The following is a 23,463-nucleotide window of genomic DNA, read 5'->3' on the forward strand; positions in this document are numbered from 1 at the left end:
TGATCAAGGAGGGAGGGCCCACTGTGGGTGGTGCCATCCCTGGGCTGGTAGTCTTGGGTTCTGTGAGAAAGCAAGCTGAAGTCGGGCAATGATGGCACATGCCTTTAATCCCAGCATTTGGGAGGCAGGAGTAGGCGGATTTCTGAGTTTGAGGCCAGCCTGGTCTACAGAGTGAATTTTAAGACAGCCAGGGCTATACAGAGAAACCCTGTCTTGAAAAACAAAACAAAAAAACAAAACCAAAAACAAACAAAAGGAAGCTGAGCAAGGCAGAGGAAGCCAATATGTAACATCTCTTTATGGCTCCTGCATCAGCTCCTGCTGACATTCTTGGGTTCCAGTCCTGACTTCCTTTGGTGATGAACAGCAGTGTGAAAGTGTAAGCTGAATAAACCCTTTCCTCCCCAATTTGCTTCTTGGTTATGATGTTTGTGCAGGAATAGAAACCCTGACTGAGACACTGGCAAACGTCCTACGTCGATGTCCGACTGATCTGATCAGGAAAGCCCAAGTTTACCAAAAGTTTATCCAACTTCTCTCCAAGCAACCAACAGCTTCTCTGAAGTAAGAATTTATTTCGGCTTAGGTTTTCTAAGAGCAGGGACAGTATGGTGATGGACTCAGCTGATGGTCCTATCAGTAGGGTGTGAGGTAGCTGATTAACATTGAATTGACAGTCTTCTGAGCACCCCAGAAGTCCAGTATTACCAGCTAGGCTCCACATTCTAGGGTTTCCCAGCTTTCTAAACCAGTGCTGCCTATTGGGGACCAATCGTACAAACACATGAGGAAGTAAAGGACATTTAACATCACCATAAAATGGACCCTTTTCACTTTTTTAATGAAAGCAGTAGTAACCCTGCTAATGAGACATTTGGGAAGCTTTGTAGTTCTCTGGGTTAAATGCACTTGGGGAGTGAGGTCAATGGTCTTATGACTTGTGTCCTAAACCTCTGTAGTAATCTGACATTTAAAGATCCCATCTGGCCACCTTCTCAGCCCGGCTGAGCAGCCGGACTCCACGGAGGCCGCGGTGGCCGCAGCACAGCCAGCTGCCGCCCCAGGGCCTATCCCGCTGGGTGATCCGGGAGCCTCGAGCCAGGCCCCGAGCCAGGCCCGTGGGCAGCGGCCTCAGCGGAGCTGGGCAAGTGTATGGGGCTGGAGGTGGTGCCCTCGGGCCGGGGCGCCGTGTGGCGGCCATGCTGGCCGGTGCTCTACTGGATCCCGGTAGTGTTCATCAGCTTGCTGCTGGGCTGGTCCTACTATGCCTACGCCATCCAGCTGTGCATAGTGTCCATGGAAAACATTGGTGAACAAGTTGTGCGCCTCATGGATTTTTGCAATGTTTATCTGGTCATACTGGAAAACCATCTTTACATTGCCCATTAATCCTTCAAAAGAATTCCATCTCTCTTATGCAGAGAAAGAATTGCTGTAGAGAGAGCCAAGAGGAGAAGCCCTTCAGGAAGTTCTGAGGCGAGCAGCCAAAGACCTTCCCCTCTACACGAGGACCATTTCCGTTACAATCCGAAATTGTGACAGATGCCAACTTATAAAACCAGACCGCTGCCATCACTGTTCCGTCTCTGATAAATGTATTTTGAAGATGGATCATCATTGCCCATGGGTGAACAATTGTGTTGGATTTTCAAATTATAAATTCTTCCTCCTTTTCTTGGCAAATTTTGTCTTCAGTGATGGGAATCAAACACAGCAGTATGAAGAATTTTAAGTAATCACCGAAACACTGTTTATTCCAATATATAAACTTCTGTAAGTAATACAAATTACTATTAACCTTTAAAAGTCATTAAAAGGAAACTATTTTCTGCCCAAAACTGAGAACAAGTTTAAGGGACAATGTTCGTTCAGATATTTGGGTTGTACAACTTATCACATAATCCCATTATTCATTTGATATTCTGTTTTAGAAAATTTAGGTTAATCTTAAGATTTAAAAATTTTCAAGTCATGTTATCATGCTAAACTGTACTCAGGAGCAGGTAAGAAATCGTCCATCTGATGTGAAACTAGCTTCAGATGAGAGAGCTTCGTTAACTATGAATTTGTTAAAGAGGCCATGTAGCCTACACCTGAAGGTCATTTATCCATTTCTGCCAGGCTTTAATTCCAGTTCTAGACTTTGTTTCCCACTGGAAAATTCAAGTGTGAACACTGAAGCTTGAGTTCACTGTACTGTTCACTGAGAACAATTGGATAAAAACTTTTTGTCAGAATTAATATAATGTTTTGACAAAGAACTTACATCAGAAATTTATCTTCATGTCTTCTCATTTGAAATCCGAGGAAATATATGCTGATTCTTGTGAAGATTGCCTGGCAACACTCTTTTCTTGGTTTGGATGTTATCAAGTCTGTTTTTTAACTACTTGCTTGATGTTATTGTGAAGAGACTGAGTTTCTAAGCACTTCTGATAGATCAATGGGTCATTCCTCCACGTACACCTGTGTCATCTCTGTGTCTTTACATCAACACTATAATTGTCAATATATATTTTCCTCAAATGCCTAGCGAGATTAAATTATGCAAATCATTTAAAAAATGAGGAAGTTTAGTTTACCGGGAACTAAACAGAAGTGCTGCTTAGAAATGCAGTTTAGGGTAAACTAAAATAATGTGTTTGTTGATGCCAAAGTGTTTGGCCTCTGTAAGTACACTCAGAAGCTCTTGTGCCTTGTATGCACTATTTACAAAAAAGGAAAACATCTCATTTAAAAAAAATCTTGGAAGTAAGTTTGTTTTTTAAATTAACCATTAGAATAGTAAGCTGTGTGGTTCCTTTGGTACTAACTTTGAGAATTTCAAGTAGATTAACTGTTAAAAAAAAAAAAACCAGCTAAATAATTGACATAAGCTAGAATTTACCACACACTGAAAGACCTAGAGAGAATAGAATAATGAAAGATCCTCACCATTACTCATTCTTGCTAAAGCAGGTTTGCGTTTTAAGAGTGTTTTGGGAGAACTGACGCTGGCACAGTTCGTTGTGGGACCCAGTGGGTGCAGTTCTGTTCATGAGGGAGGTGGTAGCTTTCACGAATCTCAAGCTCGAGCATTTGATCTGACAATCTACTTCAAAAGACTCAGAGGATGAAGTATGGTTCCCCCTTTGTCTTTAAGCATGTTTTGTTCATTTGTCATTACCAGAAGTGGCCAGACTGGAGCTCATAGCTCCTGCTAGAAGTCTTTTGGGCAGCAGCATGTGGTGTATTTGAAGATCTATGCAGCAGATTTTCTGATAGCACAGTGCTCCCTTATCCATTTTACAGGGCAGGAGTCTATTAGGCATGTCTTTTTATCAAAGTGGTAGCTGGTGGGAATGGGGGTGGGTTTATATTTTACCCTGCTAGAATACTGTTACTTCTGTTCTCTTTAGGTCATTTATGTACTTAGTCCATACACCTTAGAGTCAAAATGGAAAAAAAAAATCCCACCCATCTTTTCACTCTAGGTATGCAATTCTTTTTCATTTAAACCTCGGGTCAGTGGCTTTAAAGAATGCTAGCCCCTCAGCAATGCTGCAGTGCACAGGGATTCATGTGTACACATCTGAAGGCACCAGACCCCTTCATAGCTGGTCCATGTGCAGGGCTGGGCGAGGAGGCCATGTCTGTCATCTCAGTTTTAGTAGCTCCATAGTGAAAGAAGGAATGGCATGTTTGGGGAAGATGACCAAATGCCTGGTCTAGGGCAACCATCGGCTGCTCTCACTCCACACTCTTCTTAACCACCCCTCCTGCCCAGCCTTAGATCACCTTATGTTATGCTTTGCCTTGCATAGACTCAAAGCAATCATTTCAACCCTGGAGGATTCAGAGATCGGTCCATGCACAAGCATCTTGGTTGTAGTGCACTGAAATGACTCATATGAGACAGTTATTGGCAACCATGTTGATTAAGCCAACTAAAGGTTTTAAGCCCTTTTTAATTGACAGCCAGACCAAGAACAGGCTTGTGCCTCTGAAAAGACTCCTGGCGTCCAAGCTCAGGGGTGCAAACTTTTTAAAGGCAAAACTCACAAAGGGCATAATATACATCAAAGTCAGATGAGGTACATCACTGGCAAGGAATACTGATTACTTCAGACATAGTGTGGCTTTTTTTTATTTGTGTCTTTTAAATTTATTGTAATTTTTCGTTAATATATCTGAACCATGGTCAAGGCCATGGAAATCTCAAATGTGTGGCCGTTTCAGATTGAGCTATCTAAGCAAACATGAAATGGAGTCAAAACAAGATGATGCACCCAGACCTCACCTTGCTTAGGGAAGGTGTGCCCTGACTGGGGAAAATGTCTTTACTTGCACACCGGTGGCAGTGACGATGGGCGATGGCCAAGGATGGGAGGTGTGGACTTGTAGCTGCCCTAACTCCTACAGGAGTACAGAAGCATTCATTACAGACACACAGTACCTAACCAACACTTTGGCTCTTCTAAGGTTAAATTTATTTGTGCGTGGTTTTAACAGCAGCTATAAATTGCAGTAAATATTAGAGGAAGCAATCGATTACAATAGAAGATGCACGTTCCTACTCTTTGTCCTACTGCACAGCCCATTTCTGGAAAACACCAAATGAATACGTGTTGGCATGGTTGATAATAAATACAATGCAGAATCATAAACAGGGAGGAGGCTGAAACCAGAACCCGGCAAGGACAAAGACTGATTGTAAGAGGAAAGGCAGAGAAAAAAACAAGGTCAATATCCCAACTTCAGTGTTAGCTTGGCCAGAGCAGGATCAAGTCAAAAGCTAGCAGCTGGGATGACCAGCCTGGGGAGGAGAGCGCAGGAGCGGAAGTAACCGGCACAATTTCCGCATGCAGAAGCGGTGGGGCTGGGGCGTGGCGAGCGGGATGGCGCAGCAGCTTGGCCCGCACGAACTGCAGCACATCTTCTCTTTCCTGGAGGCCAGGGACCTGCTGTGCGCTGCGCAGGTGAACAAGGTGAGGTCCGGGCGGGGGTCGCCCCTCCGCCGCGCTCCGCCAGCCCGGGGGTGAAGGGGCATCTCCTCCAGGGGATTGGCTTGGCCGATGGCCTCCAGTGGCACCGCCCTACCCTCTCGCCTCCTTCTTGACCAGGCCCCTGCCTGGTGCTCTCTCAGCCCTGCAGTGTGCTTCCTCTCAAAGACTCAATGCAAGGGCGACTAAATCACTGTTAGTGTAAGGTACTTGTTTTCCCCTGCCAGATTCAGACGCTAAAATCCTCCCTCTATAATGTCTATCCCAAGGACCCAGTGCAAACCTTGAATTTTAGTATCTCTTCATTAAGTATTCAAAAGTGTTCAAAAGGTTGATTCGTTGGTTCAACAGAGCACTTATATTTGCTGTTTCATACTTGTTCAGTTTTAAAACTTTTACTCACTGAAAGGGACCAATGCTATTCGTTCCAATCTTGGCAACTTTGCCAAAACCATCACACTGCAAGTATGGCACTCGCTCATCTGTTAAGGGTCCAAAGAATGATACCCAGACTAAGATAATTTGCAAAAGAGATCTTACTGAGCTGAATTTCCTGCATGCGGGGTATCTCCTATTTGGGAAGGGAGACTCCTGGTGGACTAGCAAGCTCAGCTTTTATTGTCAGGGGAATTGAAGGTGTATGCGAGCTGCACCTCTCTCTCTCTCTCCCTCTCCCCCCCCCCCTCTTGCCCCTCCCTTTCCTCTCCCTCTCTCTATCTATCTCTCTCCTCTCTTCCCCTTCTCCTCCCCTCCCCCTCTTCTCTCTTGGGCTGACTGATTCTACAATTCACTAGGCCCTAGAGACTTCCCAGGGGGTGTCTTGCTCTTTCTAGCTACCTGTTCTTACTTCAGGGCAGATGACAAGGTATCCTCGAACTGGCTGTCCACTGCTGTGGCTGACTGGCCATAAGTTCCTGGATCCGGGTTCTCATTTCTGGGAAACAGAAGCTTAGGCCTAGTCTCCCACACTGCCAGTGTGCAGCCTGTCGTGAAGTTAGCCTGGCTCTGGCTAGCTCCATCCTTTCACTTCAGACTTCATCAAAGGACCCAGAGTTGACATCTGTCTGTGAAGCTGAAGGTTCTAGCCTAAGAGTGGGAATGTAGATAAGGCATCATCTAGTTTTGTTTTTTGTTTTGTTTTGTTTTGTTTTTCTTTTATAGTTCTGGGGAATATGCTAGGGTCTTGAGCTCACGGTGCACTCATACCAGCTGAGGGACCTTGCTGCCTGCCTTTGTGGGTGTTGAATGCCGCAGTAGTTTGACCCGCATCCCTAGCCACTTCTTTTTACTCTACTGTAATACTTCTTGGGGCATGCATCTTTTTCCTCTGCAGCAGTTGCCAAAACGTTGTGAGTTGGGGAATTTACCTCACATCGTAACAGTTTGGCATTCTACACCTTGTCCCTAACATACCCTGGAGAGACAATGGGAGGCCATGACTGAACAGTCTTCCTACAGCACAGACTATTAACATCTTGGTTTATGGATTGTGATGGCTAAAGTTATATTTTAAGTTTTAATTACTGTGAGTAGGAGATCTCAAAAAAAATAAATAAAAAAATAAAAAAAGAGAAAAAAAATGCCTCTATCTTGCAAGCCCCACATGCCCAAGCACAGATAATTTTCTGGAATGCTTGGGGCTATTGTTTATGTAAGATAGCAAGCCAGATATTTTCACTTCTGTAAGCAAGGTTGGTTGTCTCAGCTACATGGGATGTGCTTCATCACACATAGATGGGAAGCAGTCAGGGATGCATGCTTGCCCTGATTAGATTAAGGTGGCAAGTATGTAGCCTCGTGGGTTTTGCCTTTCTAAGCCCCTGTCTAATGTCATCCAGTGCCATACTCTGGTCCGTCATCCTGGCCAGTATGCATGTCTTGGCTAGTATTTGATAAAGCTTGCTTCAAATTTGGCTCAAAAATTGTAGTAGTGGCAGTCTTATTCTTGCTTGGTGGGCTTAACACAATCACGGCTTACCGATATTTTTACGTGGAGGCTTGAGAGCGGTAAAAGCCACCCAGTGGGGTCCTTTTCCCATTTCTTTTCCAAACAGAACCTCGTTCTCTCACTGAGGCAAATTACTGAACTATCCTTTTCATATTTGAGCCATATGAGCCATTTGCATAGGCAGTATGTTTCCCTACATTGCTTTAGAGCAGCCATATCCAGCCTTTGTGTCTCTAAGCTCCTGGGCCCTGACTCATCCACCCCACCGAACCTCTCAGCATTTGGTGGTGGTTTGCTTTGTCTTTTACTTATTCTTCTCCCCTATATTACATTCCAACTGCAGTTTCTCCTCCCTCTTCTCCTCCACCCACCTCCTTTCTCCCCTATATCCACTCCTCAGTTTCCCTTCAGAAGAGAACAGGCGTCCCAGGGATAAGACCAAGCTTGGCAAGGAGACCCAGTAGGAGGAAACGGATCCCAAACGCAGGCAAAAGGTCAGAGACAGCCTCCACTCCCACTGGTAGGAGTCCCACAACCATGGTGACCATGGTGACCATGGTGACCAAGCTACACAACCATAACATATGCAGAGGACCTGGGTCAAACACACATAAGCTCCCTGACTGTTGGTCTGTCTCTGAGAGCCCATATGAGCCCAGCTTAGTTGACTCTGTTGGCCGGTTCTTGTGGTATTCTTGACTCCTCTGGCTCATCCAGTCCTTCCCCCTCTTCTGAAGGACTCCTGAGCTCCACCTAATGTTTGGCTGTGGTCTCTGCATCTGCTCATCTCAGAGGTGAATCTCAGAGGCTTCTCACCTCTGAGATGAGTGAAGCTGGGTGAATCCTCTCTGTTGACAGCTATACTAGGCTCCGGTCTGTTTTTCTGACTTGCTTATTTGGTGGTTTTTAATTGTCTATTGTTTTGAATGCTCCAGTTTGAGCTGTGCTGAATGCTGGGCTGGTTTTGTTCTTTGTTGCCTCCATGGGATTTGGCAGGCCAGGGCACTAAATGGTTATTGACTGACTGGGTCCTGTCTTTCCCTTCCTTATTCTAGGTCTGGAATGAGGTTTCAATGACCAAGGAACTGTGGAGGTGAGTGAGGAAGAGCTGAGGGTGTCCCGCAAAGGAGAGGCACTCCCCAGAAGTGGCTCCCAGGTGCTCTCAGCACTTTTGCCTCTATTGAGGGCCAAGGAAGGATTATATCCCCGGTTCTTACCATGAGGAAATTCCTATGTGGTTAATAAAGTGAGACTTTGTATAAACAGGATACCAAACTCAACCTGCTGGATTAATTACCTGTGGTTTTTGTCTGGATAATCAAATTACTTTAAAATAAAATCAAAATATCCCTTTTATGGTCTTATACTTACTTTGTAGCCCAGGCTAGTCTTGAAGTTATGATCTTCCTGCCTAACCCTCCCAGTGCTAGAATTGCAAGCAAATGCCAGAGTGCCCCAACTTAGATTACTTTTAAACTACACAGCAGCATAAAAAGGTAAGATTGTATAAAGTGAAAAAAAAAAATCACAGCTGAAAATAGAAATAGTTAAAACATTTAATTTTCTAAGCCCCTCTATTCCTTCTTTTGAACATGTTATCCTTTTATTTTATACTAAGATAAAACCACCAGCAGCTGGGGGAGAGAGAGTCCTCTCTGGCTGAACGTAGGGCAGGCAGCCTTGAGGGTCAGGTAGGAGCTGTATTTTAGTTACCTTTAGTGGAAAACAACTGTACAAACATGACGCTTCTTCAAAGGCTGGGGGGGGGGGCTTTGTTTTTATTTGGGGTAACTCTGACACCCCAGAAATCTCAGTTATTTCAGGGCTACCTTAGCATATTCAGTTTTCAGCATCATAGAACCATTGATTTTCATTAGCTTTTATAACTACTATTGATTAGAAGAACAATCTCAGTCAGGTTTGAAGCAGATTTTCATTGGAATCCATTCTTTCATCTCTTTGAAGAACTGGCTTTTAGGGAACTGTAGGCAGTTTAGGTAAAGGTAGATCTTGCCAAGTATGTGGCTCAACAAAGTCATCTGAGTGCATTAACTGCCTGGTGCAAATGCCGTTGTAGGCCTTGGAGAGTGCACATAAGCCAGGGGAGAGTTTTCTCCGAGAGAAATACTATACGTGAGAAATACTAATACGTGAGAAATTAGCAGAAAATTCCTTTCTCGTCACCTAACATCCTTACAATATCTCCATCCTTATAACTTCATTTTTCTCTCCTTTTTTTTTTTCTCTTTTTTAATGTAACATCATGAGTTTTCAGTGTTGATAGCTGCCAATCCTATCTAGGCTAAACAGAATCATTCGGCAGCCCTTTTTGTCTGGGATTGGCTGGTCAGCATGCTATTCCCAGTAGACCAGAGATTCAAAGACCACATTTGCCTAGACACATGAACACTGGAGTCCTGTGTGCCACACACTAGAGAGCTTACACACTGAGTCTGACTCATGGGTGTTTAATAGGTATCTGAGTTAGGGTTTCTATGGCTGTGATGAAACACCATGACCAGAAAGCAAGTTCATCATTAAAGGAAACCAGGACAGGAACTCAAGCAGGGCAGAATCCTGGAGGTAGGAGCTAATGCAGAGGCCATGGGGGTGGGGGGCAGTGCTGCTTATTAGCTTGCCCCTCCTGGCTTGCTTGGCGTGTATTATAGAACCCAGGACCACCAGCTTAGGGATTGCACCACTCACCATGGGCTGGGCCCTCCTTTATTGATCACTAATTGAGAAAATGTCATATAGCTGGATCTCATGGAGGCATTTCCTCAACTGAGGCTCCTTCTTCTCTGAGGACTCTGCCTTGTGTCAAGTTGACATACAAGGCCAGCAAGTACAATAGATTGTAAAGTAAGTTAGGATAGAGGGCAATTTGTCGTGATGGTATTCAGGCTCTTTCCTGTCTACCACATTCTCCTCTTCCTGAAATAACCAATGATGGGTAGCAGCAGCATATTCTGTTAGCTCCAGTTCTGAAAGCTGCTCTCCTCTCCAGCCAGACTTCTACTGCTCTTGCACTCAGCTCCCATAGCACCATTAGCTGTTCCTCTCTTGAACTCTAGACAGTAGCTTGAATCCACATGAAGAAACACACACCAATAAAGGTAAAAGAAACTATGGGACAACAGTGTCAAGGTAGTATGAATGCTTTTTGTAACCTTTTCTCCTGTTGTATAAAAGCAGGAAGTATGACCACCTGCTCTGTCCTCTCCAGCTGGAGTCTAAGCCAACATACTACACGTTTACTTTTACTATTCTTACACATGCTTTTCCTTTTGTAAGACAAAGTCTTTCCTCACAGCCCAGGCTGGCTCAGGCTCAGCGTCTGTATTGTCTCAGTCTCCCCGGCTCTAAGATGGCAAGTGTGTACCTTTACACTAGCACAGAGAGTCTCTTAATGGGCCTGTGACATAAGACTGTGATATATGATACATACTAAAGGAGGTAGGACAGAAACAGAAACAGTAGTAAGTAGTTTTACTTACTACTGAAGATTGATTGTGTACTAGTCAAAAATATACCTCTATATGTCAAAATCCAAGGTATAATCTTTAAGCCAACCACTAAAAGTAACTAATAATATGAAGAAATGACCAAGAAATTGAAACAGTACATTAGAGTATACTTAACACAGAAGATGACAGTAATAAAATATGGAGGAGCTTAATCCAAGAGAGCATTAAAATAACAAAAAATATGATTACACAACCTATTGCAAAGGTGAAGAGCCACAGAACTGGCAAAGAAAAATGGTCCAGCTTAATGCTGTATACATGAAATACACTTAGTTTTTCTTTGTTGTTGTTGTTATTGTAAGATTTAGAGATCAAATGCATTGTGCATACTTGGCAAGCACTCCTCTCTGAGATGGACTTTGGATTAAAAGACATAATATGCTGAACAGAAGATTTTGGAAGAAGATATACTCATGCAGACAGTAATGAAAAAAGCTAAATGACATCACAGAGTAGACTTTGGGATCAGGGGTGTAAAGAAGTGTCATATAAGGATAAACAGGTGAATCTAAGGCGATGATCTGACCCTTGGCAATAGCAAGGAGACACAGGAAGGACCAACAGAGCTGAAAGGGCAAGTGGGCAGTCCTTTTGTGTCTGTCCCCAGGAGTGGTGAGCACGTCCTCCATCGGGCTGCCATGAAGGGTAGCTTGTCATGTAAAAGGCACATGCCACCCCTCATTTACTATCAGCACTGACCCTGTCGGACAGAGGAGGAAGTTGAGGCCTAGTGAGGGACAGTGGTTTATCCAGGGTTTCAAAGCCAGAAAGAGGTGAGGCCAGAATTCAAAGCTAGATCTGGTTTAGAATCCCTGACTGCTGTATCCTGCCTAAGCTTGTGCGTCTGTGTTTCAGACAGCTGTGTCTGAGGCGATGGGCCCCCTGCAAGGCCTTCCCCATGGCCGTGGGCACGCAGACATGGAGGCAGTACTATTTCTGCCGGTCTGAGCTAGAGTTCCGTATGAAATCTGGGCGTCCACAGGACTTCATCTGCAAAGCTATTTCTGGGCACACAGGTATGAACTGGAGAGTATAGGCGCTATGCCTACTCCTACTGCTTCCTGATCAAGTGTCAGGGCACTCAGCATCTCAGCTAATGCCAGTTAATGAATGCAGGTCTCCTAGATGCAGTGTCATTTGTGTCACATCATGGGAGGAAAGAATAAGTTGTTATCTCCTTTTCAGTAGGCTGAGAAGTTAAACCAAGCCAAGCCTTGGTAGTTCTGCTGTCAGGAATGCTCACCCACCAGCTGAGTGGTTCGAAGCTCCTCCCCGTCTCTGTCCCCACCGAGCAAGCACTCATTGTGTTCCTGAAACTGGAGAAGAGGGACACTTGTGTGTCAGATCTGAGTCCATCTATGCCTGTGCTCTCTTCCAGGAATGATAGAGCAGCTGGCCTACGTCTCACCCAGCGAGTACCGCTTTGATGAAAGGGCAAGGTCGGTGGTTTGCACTGTGTCTTCAGACTGTACCGTGAGTGCCTGGGATCTGCAGGAGGTGAACTGACCCCCCTGGGGAGGGAAGTTTGGTTTGATTCTCTTAATGCAGGGCAGGTGCCCCATTTTGCAGATGAACAATCTGAGCTATGCCTTCAGCTGTCACCAGTAGGACGTGCTGCTAACCAGCACAGCACGGGGGACTTTTGAAACTTGAGTGTAACCTACTTTGTGTGACACATGCTTGGCTTGCCTCTTGGGACCCGATGGTGGTGGGATGACAGCTGCTTTGCCATTCCTCACATTCATAGCAAGCCATGTAGTCAGGATCCTCCATGCTGGTTCGACACCAGGAAGTTTTACAGAAAGACAGCTTTTGGTCATCTGTGTGTGTGTGTGTGTGTATGTGTGTGTGTGTGTGTGTGTGTGTTACTGTCATTTCTCCCTTATGTAGTCAGTTGTTGAAGCTGGTGCTGTGTCACACTGAGATTTGCTTCCCAGTAGCCTTGCATTTGCCTGGGCTCTTTGGAGGTAACAGAAGGTGGGATCTGTGATCCTCCACTGAAAGCTTCTAATGGAGGGGTTGACACTCTTTCCTTTTCCACCACATGTTATTTAACTTGCCTGCGCTTTCATTGTGGACTTTTATAGCTCCAAAAATGTGAAAAACCCAATGCTGTACTTTACAAATTGTTCAGTGTCAGGCATTTTGTTACAGTAGCCCAAATAGAATCACAATATGTATCCCTTTGTAAATCAACTTCTGTCATGTAGCACATGCCTTATGGTTCCTCCATGTGGTTTGTAGGGTGTAGCTCAGGCTGGCTTCAAACTTGGGATTCTCCTGCTTCCACAGCTGGCTTCTTTGTGTGTTTTTGTGCCTTAAAAGCTTCTAAAACAAAAATGGCAGGCTGGGCATTTAGTGAGTGGGCAGCACTTGCCTGGTAGGGGTAAGGTTTGGGGTTCAATCCCTAGAAAGTCACTTCACCATAAATAAATAACAACAGAAGCACAAACAAACAGAAACTAGTCAATTCAAATGAACAAATATTCTCTTATCTCCTTCTCCTGATCCTTTAGATCAACAGTGTCAACAGTTTGGCTTTTCTCCTGATCTTCTCTCTAGCTTTTTCATACCAGGTTGGATTTGGCCATCGGCTCTGGCTGCCGGCCTGGAGCTCAGGGCCATCTTCCCAGCCTTCCCTCCCAGTCACTGGGATAGCAGTCCTGAGACAACATGCCTGCCTTACTTTGCTTGCTTTCATAATGGTAGTTTGCACTACACAGGATTCTTTTTTTTTTTTTTTTGAGACAGGGTTTCTCTGTATAGCCCTGGCTGTCCTGGAACTCACTCTGTAGACCAGGCTGGCCTTGAACTCACAAATCTGCCTGCCTCCCAAGTGCTCCTCCCAAGTGCTGGGATTAAAGGTGTGCACCACCACCACCTGGCTTTTTTTTTTTTAAAAGATTTATTTATTTATTATATGTAAGTACACTGTAGCTATCTTCAATCCCAGAAGAGTGCATCATATCTCATTACTGATGGCTGTGAGCCACCATGTGGTTGCTGGGATTTGAACTCACGACCTTCAGTAGAGTAGTCGGTGCTCTTAACCACTGAGCCATCTCTCCAGCCCTACACAGGATTCTTTAAGCATTTGTTTTGAAGGTTTGCTGTTTGTGTGTGTGTGTGCCTGTGAGATCATGGTAGTCAGATGAGGGTGTCAGATCCCTGAGAGCTAGAGTTCAGTCTAGGACCCCTGCTCATCAAATTGTATCACTTCAATTAACCTAGTCTAGTAACTCCCTCTCACACATGACGCAGATTTGTTTCCTGGGTGATCCTAGAATCACCATCTGTGTGCTACAGAGACTGATAGAGTAGGCCCAGGTAAACCTATGCTGATTGATAAAAGTCATATGTATCTATGAAATAAATGGACCCCCGTGTCAACCTGTTATGTTAATTTTGTTGTTGTCAGGGCACGGAGATCTGGTCGAGTGCTGTGCAGCCTGCTCCTCTGGTGAATTTGGTGGCTTATCCTCAGCTGCAGCTGGTTGTCACTGTGGACACACAGGGCTTGATCATGGTGTGGAACACAGAGACTGGGTCTGAATGTGCCTCCTTCAGCTTACCGACCTCCTGTTCTTCAATGGAAGCCTGTGAGCACCCAGAGGGCCCCTTCTTGCTGGTGAGTAACACACACACACAAACACACCCATTCTCAGGAGCCCTTCAGGGCCTGCCTGTCTCTTGGTGCAGGCCACTATGGTGGGTGGAGTCTGATTCCCTCTTCATAGCAGGCACTGCTTTTCTGGCTTTTCTGTGCACCACATGGAATGCAGGCTCATCTGTCCTTCAGAGTTGTGTGGCATCAGCTGTCCCCTACAGCCTCTGCTGCTGTGGTGGGTGCCTGCTGTATGAGCTCTTGTGGTTTCATAGCCATGTGCCTTTGCTTTCCTGTGTGCCGATGGGTGCTGGAGTCCTCTGTCTGCACTGTTTCTTCACTCTTTCATTCTTTGCAGCTTTTTATGAGGGGCAGGGCTCCTGACCTTCAGGGCGGGCCTACTACCATGTGCTTTCCAGCTTGCCAGTATCTGTCCATTTTTCTACTTTGAACTGACTTCCAGAGTTTGGTGGTTATTTCAGTTCTGTGAAACATTTTAAATATGCATACTTTTGACCTAATAATTGTAATTTAGGCACTTCTGAGGGTACACTTGTATATATTCAGGGTCTAGGCAGGGACCTAATAATTGTAATTTAGGCACCCCTGAGTGTACACTTGTGTATATTCAGGGTCTAGGCAGGAACCTAATAATTGTAATTTAGGCACCCCTGAGTATACACTTGTGTATATTCAGGGTCTAGGCAGGGACCTAATAATTGTAATTTAGGCACCCCTGAGTGTACACTTATGTTCAGGGTCTAGGCAGGGGCACTCACTGTAGCAGTAATAAGAGTAACTTTTGTACTCCTGGCTGACTTCCCAAATTAGTAAACATTTTCTTTTGACTTTTTAAATTGCTGTCTGTTCTTTTGACTTTTTAAATTGCTGTCTGTTCTTTTGACTTTTTAAATTGCCGTCAGTGCCAGAGGAAACATTGTAATTGTAAAACACATAGGCAAGCTGCTTCTGTCCTAGACGTGAAAGGCAGTGGAGGCTCACAGGTCAAGCTCCTCAGGGGATGTGGGCTCTCCTCTGAACACTTACATTGCTGTGGGCTGTGCCCACCCTTCAGCAGGAGACACAGCTCTACCAGAATGGGATGTACGCCTCATTGTCACTCTCTTTCTGTTTCAGGTAGCCTGTGACGAAGGGACCCTCTACATTATGACAGTACCTCAGCTGCAGGTGGTCTCCAGAGTGTCCACATTCCCTCACACCTCTGTGAGCCTTCTGTGCTCACCTGACACACAGTGGGTATTTGTGTCTGCACAAGGCTCAGATATAGGCCCAAAGGTGAGCGCTCAGGAACCCAGCTCCTAGTAGTAAAACTAGTGTAGTGGGAGGTGGCTAAAGCGCCTGCTTCCTGAGACTACAGGATGTAGTTTCTCAGGCCATCACAGGGCCAGGGAGGAGTATGACTCTCATGTAGGAAACCCAGCCCTGTTAGCCTCTGCTCTTTCCTGTTGCTGCGCTATGAGCAGCTCTCTGCTGGGAAGGGCAAAGTCAGCTTTGAGTAGTTTCGGGCTTGGGCATCAACACCGGGATGCTCCTAAAGTGCTGTCTGTGTGCTGAGGATTGGGTAAAGACAAGTGAGCAGTGAGGCGAAGGATGCAGGTGCTGGGGAAGAGAGCATGTGATGGGTAGGGGAGCAGGTCTGCCCTGCCTCTTCCTCTGTGGTCTGGAGCAATGCCCGACAAGTCACAAAGTATTAACCATGACCTGGTTCATAGGCACAGAGATGTTGTTATGCAATGCCCAGCCCGAGGGAACTTCAGGAGACTGCCAGAAATCAAGACACCAGTGTAAACACAAAGAGCCTTTATTGTCCTAGTCCAGACCTGGATCACAACCTTCCCTACTCTGCAGGTTAGGAATTCGATGCTCGAGTCTAGGGATTTGGGGTATATATGGGAGAATGCATAAGCTGGGGGAAGGGGGTGCGGGGGGGCTCTCTAGCCTTGGTGGTACATGATTGGGTAGAGGGTAAAGGAGGGCCATCCTTTGGAACTGATAACGTTTGTTCAGACAGCGAGATGGAACCATGCAGCTGGAAAAGGACCTTTTTGACCTGGGAAGAACTAACCTATTGTTATTGTAGGCTAGTGTATTTTTACAAACCAGTCACAGCTGTCTGGGAACACTTAATTGCTTCTTTCTCAACGCTCAAGAATGGGGGCCTTATCACTTCAAGGACATGAATCTTGCCTCCTGCAAAGGCAAGAGCCATAGGCACTAGGGAAGGGCTGGCCACTTGATTTTAGCGCAGAGGAGAGTGCAAGTTTCCGGTCTGCCTTTTGTCTGCCCTCTTAAAAGGCAGGAGGCATTTTGGGGGGGTTCTGGGGGGAGTGCTGACTGTTTAGTTCAGTGCAGGAACAAGGGAGTGCAGGATTTGATGCCAAGGATTAACAGAGATAGGGGCAGGTTACTTTGCATCTTCAGTCACCCCTCCACTAGTAACTTTAGAGGCCATCTTGGGCTCTCTGAGATCTGAGTTGTCTGTGTGTTCATTTGTTGATACTGTGACCTCATTGCCATCAATTGAATAGTTCTCAGTCTCTGTTTCATATACTGAAAAAGTTTATTGATAATGCATGGTCCAATAGTGAGGAGGAGTAAAATGTTGGTCAGAGGTCCCACAAGGTTGGAGATGAGAGTAGTTAACCAGGGGGAGGACTCAAACAGTGAAACATCTTTTGGAATTTTCTCGTTCCCTCTAGGGTCTATCTACACTTTGCCTAGCTTTAGCTAATGATTTCCTAGTCACTCCAAAATGGCTGACATAGAAACAACACTCCTCATGCAGAGTAGCAGCTAACCCTCTAAGCCTGCAGCACTACCTCAGTATTACTTAGAGAGTCTATGTTAAGCTCCAAGTGTCAGGTGGACTAGTCTAGGCGTTGGATGTCCTCATCTATGTCTGTCTTTAAGCTATTGTAATTCTTTTCCTGTAACATCAATGCAGCAGTGCCTGCTCTAGCTAGTCCTGACCCTAGGATTACAGATAGGGTTAAGGAGATGGGTTCCCTTTTCTGCCTCATGAGGTCTCCTTCAACGTGCCCTACCAGAGTTCTCAGCACTCTCTCTTCTGAATAATATGTTGTGCAGAGTACTGACTGGACTAGAATACAGAACTCCTTTGGGGTAGAGGAATTAAGGACCTCTCCATGCACACAAGGAGTCAGTCCCATTGAACAAGCCCACTATGCTTGTTCTGGGGAGATAATCCATTTGGAATGAACGACAGGGATGGTCCAATTGCAGAGGTGTTGGTGTGACGTGGGTACCTTCCCCAGGCAGGTACCATGCCCTAATATGGTCTGCAGGGTTGGTTCAAGCCAGACTTTCCTGCAACCATCCACACACAGTATCCCTTTCAGACACATTATATCCAGCTATTAACCTAATGTCTTCCTAAAAGCAAAGTCTAGCTTTATAACATAACAAGAGGTAGTAAGTTCTAGCTGGGAGACATTCAGAATTTGAAAGGTCTTTAGCATCATTGACCAGAGTGGGTCCACTGGTTCTGTGTGTTTCAGGAAAAGTTCTGGAACTAAGGGTCCTTGCGATTAAGTGACTAGGATAAGGTAGTCGCTAGTTTGGGGGATAGTGTTAACATGGGTTCAGGGTTTGTCAAAACCTGATTACAGCTACTGGCAGTGTGTTCACAATTAACTTTATCAAGAGTCTAACTATAAAGAGCAATCCAGGATTGCTGCCCCCGATAATGTGAAGCTGGAGGCTCCATGATTTTCCTGCTTCCGGTCCATTAACTTGTCTCCTTTTAGCAGTGAACCTGAGTTGTGTCTCTGCTGGTCAGCCATGATAAGACCTTCCTATGACACCTTCCACTCCCTGTTCCCCTTGACTGATGTTTTGCATCCCCAACCAGTACAGTAAAATTGTTCAGGACTCCCATGTGTGGCAGTTCCTCCCCCACCCCCAGGACATATATAAAAAGTCTCCCATCTGCATTTGGGTATGAATCTCGTGAAGTCTGTTGAGTGTCAGTCTATGAATTATCAACTAGCTGGCACAATCAAAAGTCAGATCTGGAAACCAGTGTGTCCCAAGTGACCTCTTCATACAGATTAGTTGGGCATGATAGCCAGTCTCAGGATTTTCAGTCACCCAGATTAGGTCAAAAGGCTGATGTGGATTAGGGGCTGCAATACATACAATTAAATACAACAAAAACAGTAGGCTCAAGACCGAGTTAATTTTAACTTGAAAGGATTGGTGCCCTTTTGAGCAATGGTGGAATCTGCCAATCTTCCTCAGGGGAGAGTGGATCAGCTGGTCTGGCATGTGTGTAGTGCACTCAGGCGGCGATCCTTTCCACTATAATGGGCTCCAGCACTTCCCAGCAGAATCTCTTCACATAGACCCAGTCTACTGGTTGAAACTTGTGTGGTTCCGGAACCAGTCTGCTTCATAGAGGACATGCAGTTTAGGCCAAACATACTTGTGAGCCCACTGGGTTGCTCTCACTAATTAATTAATTAGTTAATTAATAATCTTCCAATTCTGCAACAGCTGCCAACTGCAGGTTAGGTACAATGGGAGCAACACCACCAACATAATCTAAAAGGGGGTTAATTCCACTCAGTAAAGGGAGTTCCTCACCTGATACAGGGCAAAGGGAAGGAGTATCACCCAGTCTCCAACAGCCTCCATGGTCAGTTTAATTAAGATCTCTTTTAATGTTCTGTTTATCCTTTCTACCTGTCCTGAACTTTGGAGTCAGTATGCACAATGCAATTTTCAGTCTGCCCCAATAAATCTTGCTATACCCTGGCTTACCTTGGACACAAATGCTGGTCCATTGTCTGACCCAATCATATGAGGGAATCCATACCTGGGTAAGATCGCCTCCAGCAACTTCTTAGCCGCTACCTTTGCAGTCTTCATCTTTGTTGGAAATGCTTCCATCCATCCGGAGAAGGTGCCCACAAACACCAGCAAGTACTTGTAACTGTATTTCCCTGGTTTAATTTCTGTAAAATCAACTTCCCAGTAGGCCCCAGTCTCTTACCTTGAAGTCGAGAGCCTGGATGTTTGCTAGTGTTAATGGCTGTTGGTTAAGTGGCAAGCTCTGCAGTTTGACACTATATTCTCCATGCTATTCTGCATGTCTCTGAAAATCACCTTAGACTGTCTCATTGTGTCGGCCATCTGTCTCTGTCTCACTTCCATGTGAGTTGACTCTATGGATTTTCCTGAGTGTAGTTTTTTGCCAAGGTGGTGGGTAATTTAGCTTACCTTCAGCCATTTGCCACCAACCCTCTGAACACCAGCTCATGGGCTGATTTTTGGCCCATTTGATCTCCTCTTCAGTATAGACTGGGCATTCTGGCAGGTTGGGGTTGGGTGGCTCAGGCAGGATCATAGCCAACACAGAGGCAGCCATTTCTTTCAAGGCTACCACCTTAGCAGCTTTGTCAGCTAAGTTGTTACCTCTAGCCACTGGCATTGTTCCTTTCTGATGACTTGGACAGTGTATGATTGCCACTCTCTTTGGCAACCAGAGACCTTTAAGTAGCTGTAGGATTTCATGTTTGTTTTTGATAATTTTTCCTTCTGCATTTAGGAGCCCTCCTGGTAAACAGCTCCATGTACATGAGCAGTTAGTTGTAAACACTTATTGGCTGTCCGTGTGAATGTTAACAGCCAGTCCTTTTTCTATGATGAGGGCCTGGGTTAGTGCTATCAGTTCAGTCCTTTGAGCTGACGTACCTGGGGGAGGAGACTGAGCCCAGATTGCCTCTGTTTCTGTAGTTTACCAACTGCTCCTGCCTTCCTCTGACCCTCTCAAATGAAGCTGCTTCTATCTGTAAACCAAGTCCGTTCTGCCCCTGGCACAGCGGAATCTTTTAAGTCAGGTCGAGTACTATGTACCTGGGCCAAGATCTCACTGCATTGGTGGAGCAGGTGGCCCAAATCGGTTAGGGAGAAGAAGGGCCACAGGATGCAATCAAACAGGTGGCTGGAAGGTAACTCAGCCGGGGTTAATTAGTAAAGTCTGATAATGAGTCATTTGGGCATTACTGAGCCATTGATCAGGTGGCTGTTTGAGTACCTGTTCAAGTGTGTGGGGGGTAGTTACAGTTAAATTCTCTCCCAAAGTCAATTTATCTGCATCATTAACCAGTAATGCCATAGCCACAATAATACACAGGCAAGGTGGCCATCCTGCTGCCACTGGGTCTAATTTCTTTGACAAGTAAGCCACAGGCAATTTCCATGGCCCTAGAGTTTAAGGCAGGACACCTTTGGCCCCTTACCACACTGTGACCATATATGGGTATTTCAACAGGTGTTCTACACTCAGCCCTTGCTACACCCATCAGAAGACAGACTTCCTGTTTCCACTACCCTTCCCATCAGGCTGAGCTCCAGAGCTTGCTGGGCTCCAGATGAGGCTGCCAGGCTGATGGTGATACACAGAGATGACAGTGGCGTACATCTGGTTATCACTACCTTCGAGTTAAAGGCCACCAAGTCCAGGGACAGAGTGAGCCTCCTGGGTAAGGTTCCTGTGCTGGCCACAAGCTTCAGTTGGCACTCCAGGAGAGGTTCCTCATGGTTCCTCTACAACAGTCTCTTCTCTTCCAGGGAAGTAGAGGCAGAGTGGCCTGGAAGCTTTGCTGCATGGTTTCATATACTGGGTGGTGGAATGCGTAGTGCATGTTGGTCCCCATGTGGTCCTGGGCTCCAAAAGTAAATTCCACACCCACACCCGCCACCCATGGTCTCCTCCTCTGTGGGCAGTGTACCCCAGCATTTTGCTGCCACTGGACTGAGCTTTAGGGGTCTGACTGGCTCAGGAGCAAGGGCAGACCTCTCTAACTGCAAAGCCCTACATTTTTCAGTGCACCAGATTGTCGGGTGAGGCACATAGCCACACCCGAGAAGCAACTTGTGTGTTTTTATTCTCTCAAGCACAGCAGCTGGCCAGCTTCCCCCTGCCAGACACTATGACTCCTCACCTCATACAGGGCCACGGCTCCCAAACGATCCTGCTCACCTCCAGGTCCGAGCTGGCGCTGTTCACCATACATGGCCTGCAGCTGATGGCTTTCCAGGACCACCAGAGGCCCATCACATCTATTTGGGTGGTGAGTGTGGCACCTCCCGCCTGAGGCATGCTTCCCACGCTTGGGAATCCATGGCTGTAGCTCACTTGACTTCATTTCAAGGATCCAGACCGTGTCATCACTGCTGCCTTGGACCTGTCCTTGCGTGTTTATGTGTGGAATAAAAAGAAAACATCCCCTGTCCTCGAGAGCTGTTATCATTTGCTCGGGGGTTCTCACAGATGGGCCAGGTAATTATTGGCTGCTCTCCAGCCCTGTGTCTGTAGAGTAGAAAAGCACTGGTTTTCTTTCTTTTGGAACAAGGTTTTTTCATGTTGCCTAGGTTGGTTTAGAACTTCCAGCATAAAGTGTTCCTCCATCTCATTCTCCTGAATAGCTGAGACCAGTTGTGCATATCACATCTGCTCGAGGGAATGATTCTAAAGGAATTGTTGGAATTGGTAGTGAGTCCAGCCTGGCTAACTGGGTCTCAAGATGAGCCACTGTGTACATCCTGTTTCTTTTTCTGTCTCATTTCAGATTTTTCCAGCTCTCACTGTGTGCTGTATGTTGCCTTGTGTACTGTACAAAACCAGCCCATGCTGGTATTACCCACACTTTGCAAGTGAGATAGCTGAGAGATTTAGATGTTTTGTGCATAGTCCACAGAGAACATAGGGCTGGATCCAAGTTAGACCTTGAAAAGGTCCTGGGAGCCCTTACAGGCACACCACCTTTGACCACAGATAGGTCCATTCTAGCTAGACCCTGGAAGAGATGCACTTAGTGTACTAAAGACGTAGAGCCATTTCCCCCCATGTTTCTCACAGCATTAGGATCATCATGATTCAACCAGCACTGCTGGGGAAACCTGACATGACCTTCCCTCTGAAGTATAGTCTTTTCCAGTTGTGGCAGAGGGTTGGGTAGGGTTGAGAAGGTCATGTCTGCCTTTATTCCAAGGTTAATGCATGGCATATCCTGCTTCTTTGTAGTGGATTTACCCACGTGAAGAGCGACGGCAGAAGCATTGTTGGGGTGGAAGCCAGAAGCACGGGGACAAGTATTCTGAGGTCATATTGCTTCAAAGTTAAGGGTGGCTAGGCACCACCAGTGGAAGATGCTCTTGTTTGGTGTGTATGCAAAATCCTTACCAAAGATTTTGTCAACTTTGGAAAAAGAACTAGCAAGATGCCTGCTGTCTTCTCACAGCGAGCCAATGAAGTGGTTTCTATCATCTTATGTTTCACTGTCCTGCTCAGAAAGACAAAGAGAATGAGTACCATCTTCAGCAGGTTTCCAAGGTGCAGCTAGTCACAGACGGAGTGGACTCTGTGGTACTGCTAGAGTAACAGCTTGCTTGTTTACAGTCTCCAGATGGCAACAGAATTGTTTTGTTGTCAAGAATGTAATTAAAATATTTTTATCTGCCTGTGCTGGAGACACACATTCATACATGGGCTTTGCTGTCATTGAGATGAATTCTGTGAGATCATCTCAAAAAACTCAGGTCACCAACAAAGCAGAGCGACGATGGGCAACTTTAGAGTTGGCCGGCATGGGAGCCCTGGCTGGGGTAGTGGGTGTCCACTAGGCTTCTTAATTACAAGCAGTATGTGCTGCAAGTCACCCACTGAAACCAAAAAATGGACCTTGGTGGATGTCAATAGAGCACCTCACTTTCAAAGAGAAGGCTGGAGCCGGGTAGCATGGCAGCAGCACAGCCAGGCTCTGTCCTGCCTCTGCTCACTCTGGCGTCCTGCTTCTTATGGTAATCATTTAACAACAGTGTCTGTGTACCACAGATGATCATGGTCATGTAGGACATAGATGGTGCCATGAGAGTGCTGGCCCTGAAGCTGTCAGTGGGAGTCCTAACCTAGCTCAACCACAGTTCTATATGCTTTCCTATGACTCTGATAATGAGGGTAAACAGGACTGAGCCAACCCTAGAGAGCCATGGAGAAGGGGGTGGAGAACAACGAGAAAGAGAAAACAGTAGACATGAATACTGTGGCCCAGCAAGAAAGATAACTGTCGTGTTTTAAAGATGATGGGAAGGTTCAGATCAGACAAAGATGTGTTGTTTCTGCTGGAGATCTCATGGGCCTGTTACATTTGCAGGTCATCTTAAGAGCAGCAACCTCAAGACACAGATGAATTCCTGTTAAAATCCCTCCTTGGGAATGTGTGGGCTCTGACATTAGAGTGATGAAGGCTGGACCTCGTGGCCCTACTCAAGAACACAAATAGCTCTAGGGATCTTGCTCAGGAGTTGTGAACCAGCTTGATAAGGGAAGTCTTACTGGAGACATAGGAAGCCCAG

General features: G+C 45.8%; 1 protein-coding gene and 1 long non-coding RNA gene across 6 annotated transcripts; both read left to right on the forward strand.

Annotated features, from left to right (window-relative positions):
• The first annotated feature begins 445 nt into the window (after positions 1-445).
• On the forward strand, positions 446-1,679 carry LOC116081986. The gene is made up of 2 exons (XR_004115125.1): positions 446-564; positions 1,422-1,679. It is a non-coding gene; the product is annotated as an uncharacterized LOC116081986 (long non-coding RNA).
• A 3,170-nt stretch (positions 1,680-4,849) lies between these two features.
• On the forward strand, positions 4,850-22,569 carry LOC116081915 (F-box/WD repeat-containing protein 12-like). Of its 5 annotated transcripts, none has more exons than XR_004115086.1 (10): positions 4,850-4,967; positions 7,986-8,023; positions 11,313-11,473; positions 11,836-11,954; positions 13,876-14,085; positions 15,199-15,357; positions 20,378-20,588; positions 21,009-21,179; positions 21,261-21,388; positions 22,133-22,569. XR_004115086.1 is itself a non-coding variant. In XM_031358647.1 (10 exons), the coding sequence occupies exons 1-10, from the start codon at positions 4,878-4,880 to the stop codon at positions 22,239-22,241; spliced, it is 1,401 nt and encodes a 466-aa protein (XP_031214507.1). In that variant the 5' UTR covers positions 4,850-4,877; the 3' UTR covers positions 22,242-22,569. The 5 variants fall into 5 exon arrangements, 2 of the variants coding, with proteins under 2 accessions (XP_031214507.1, XP_031214508.1); XM_031358647.1 differs by having other exon boundaries at positions 21,004-21,179; XM_031358648.1 differs by having other exon boundaries at positions 11,836-11,930; positions 21,004-21,179.
• The last annotated feature ends 894 nt before the right edge of the window (positions 22,570-23,463 follow it).

The sequence above is a fragment of the Mastomys coucha genome, unplaced genomic scaffold (genome assembly GCF_008632895.1).
Source record: "Mastomys coucha isolate ucsf_1 unplaced genomic scaffold, UCSF_Mcou_1 pScaffold7, whole genome shotgun sequence".
Classification (NCBI taxonomy): Eukaryota; Metazoa; Chordata; class Mammalia; order Rodentia; family Muridae; genus Mastomys; species Mastomys coucha.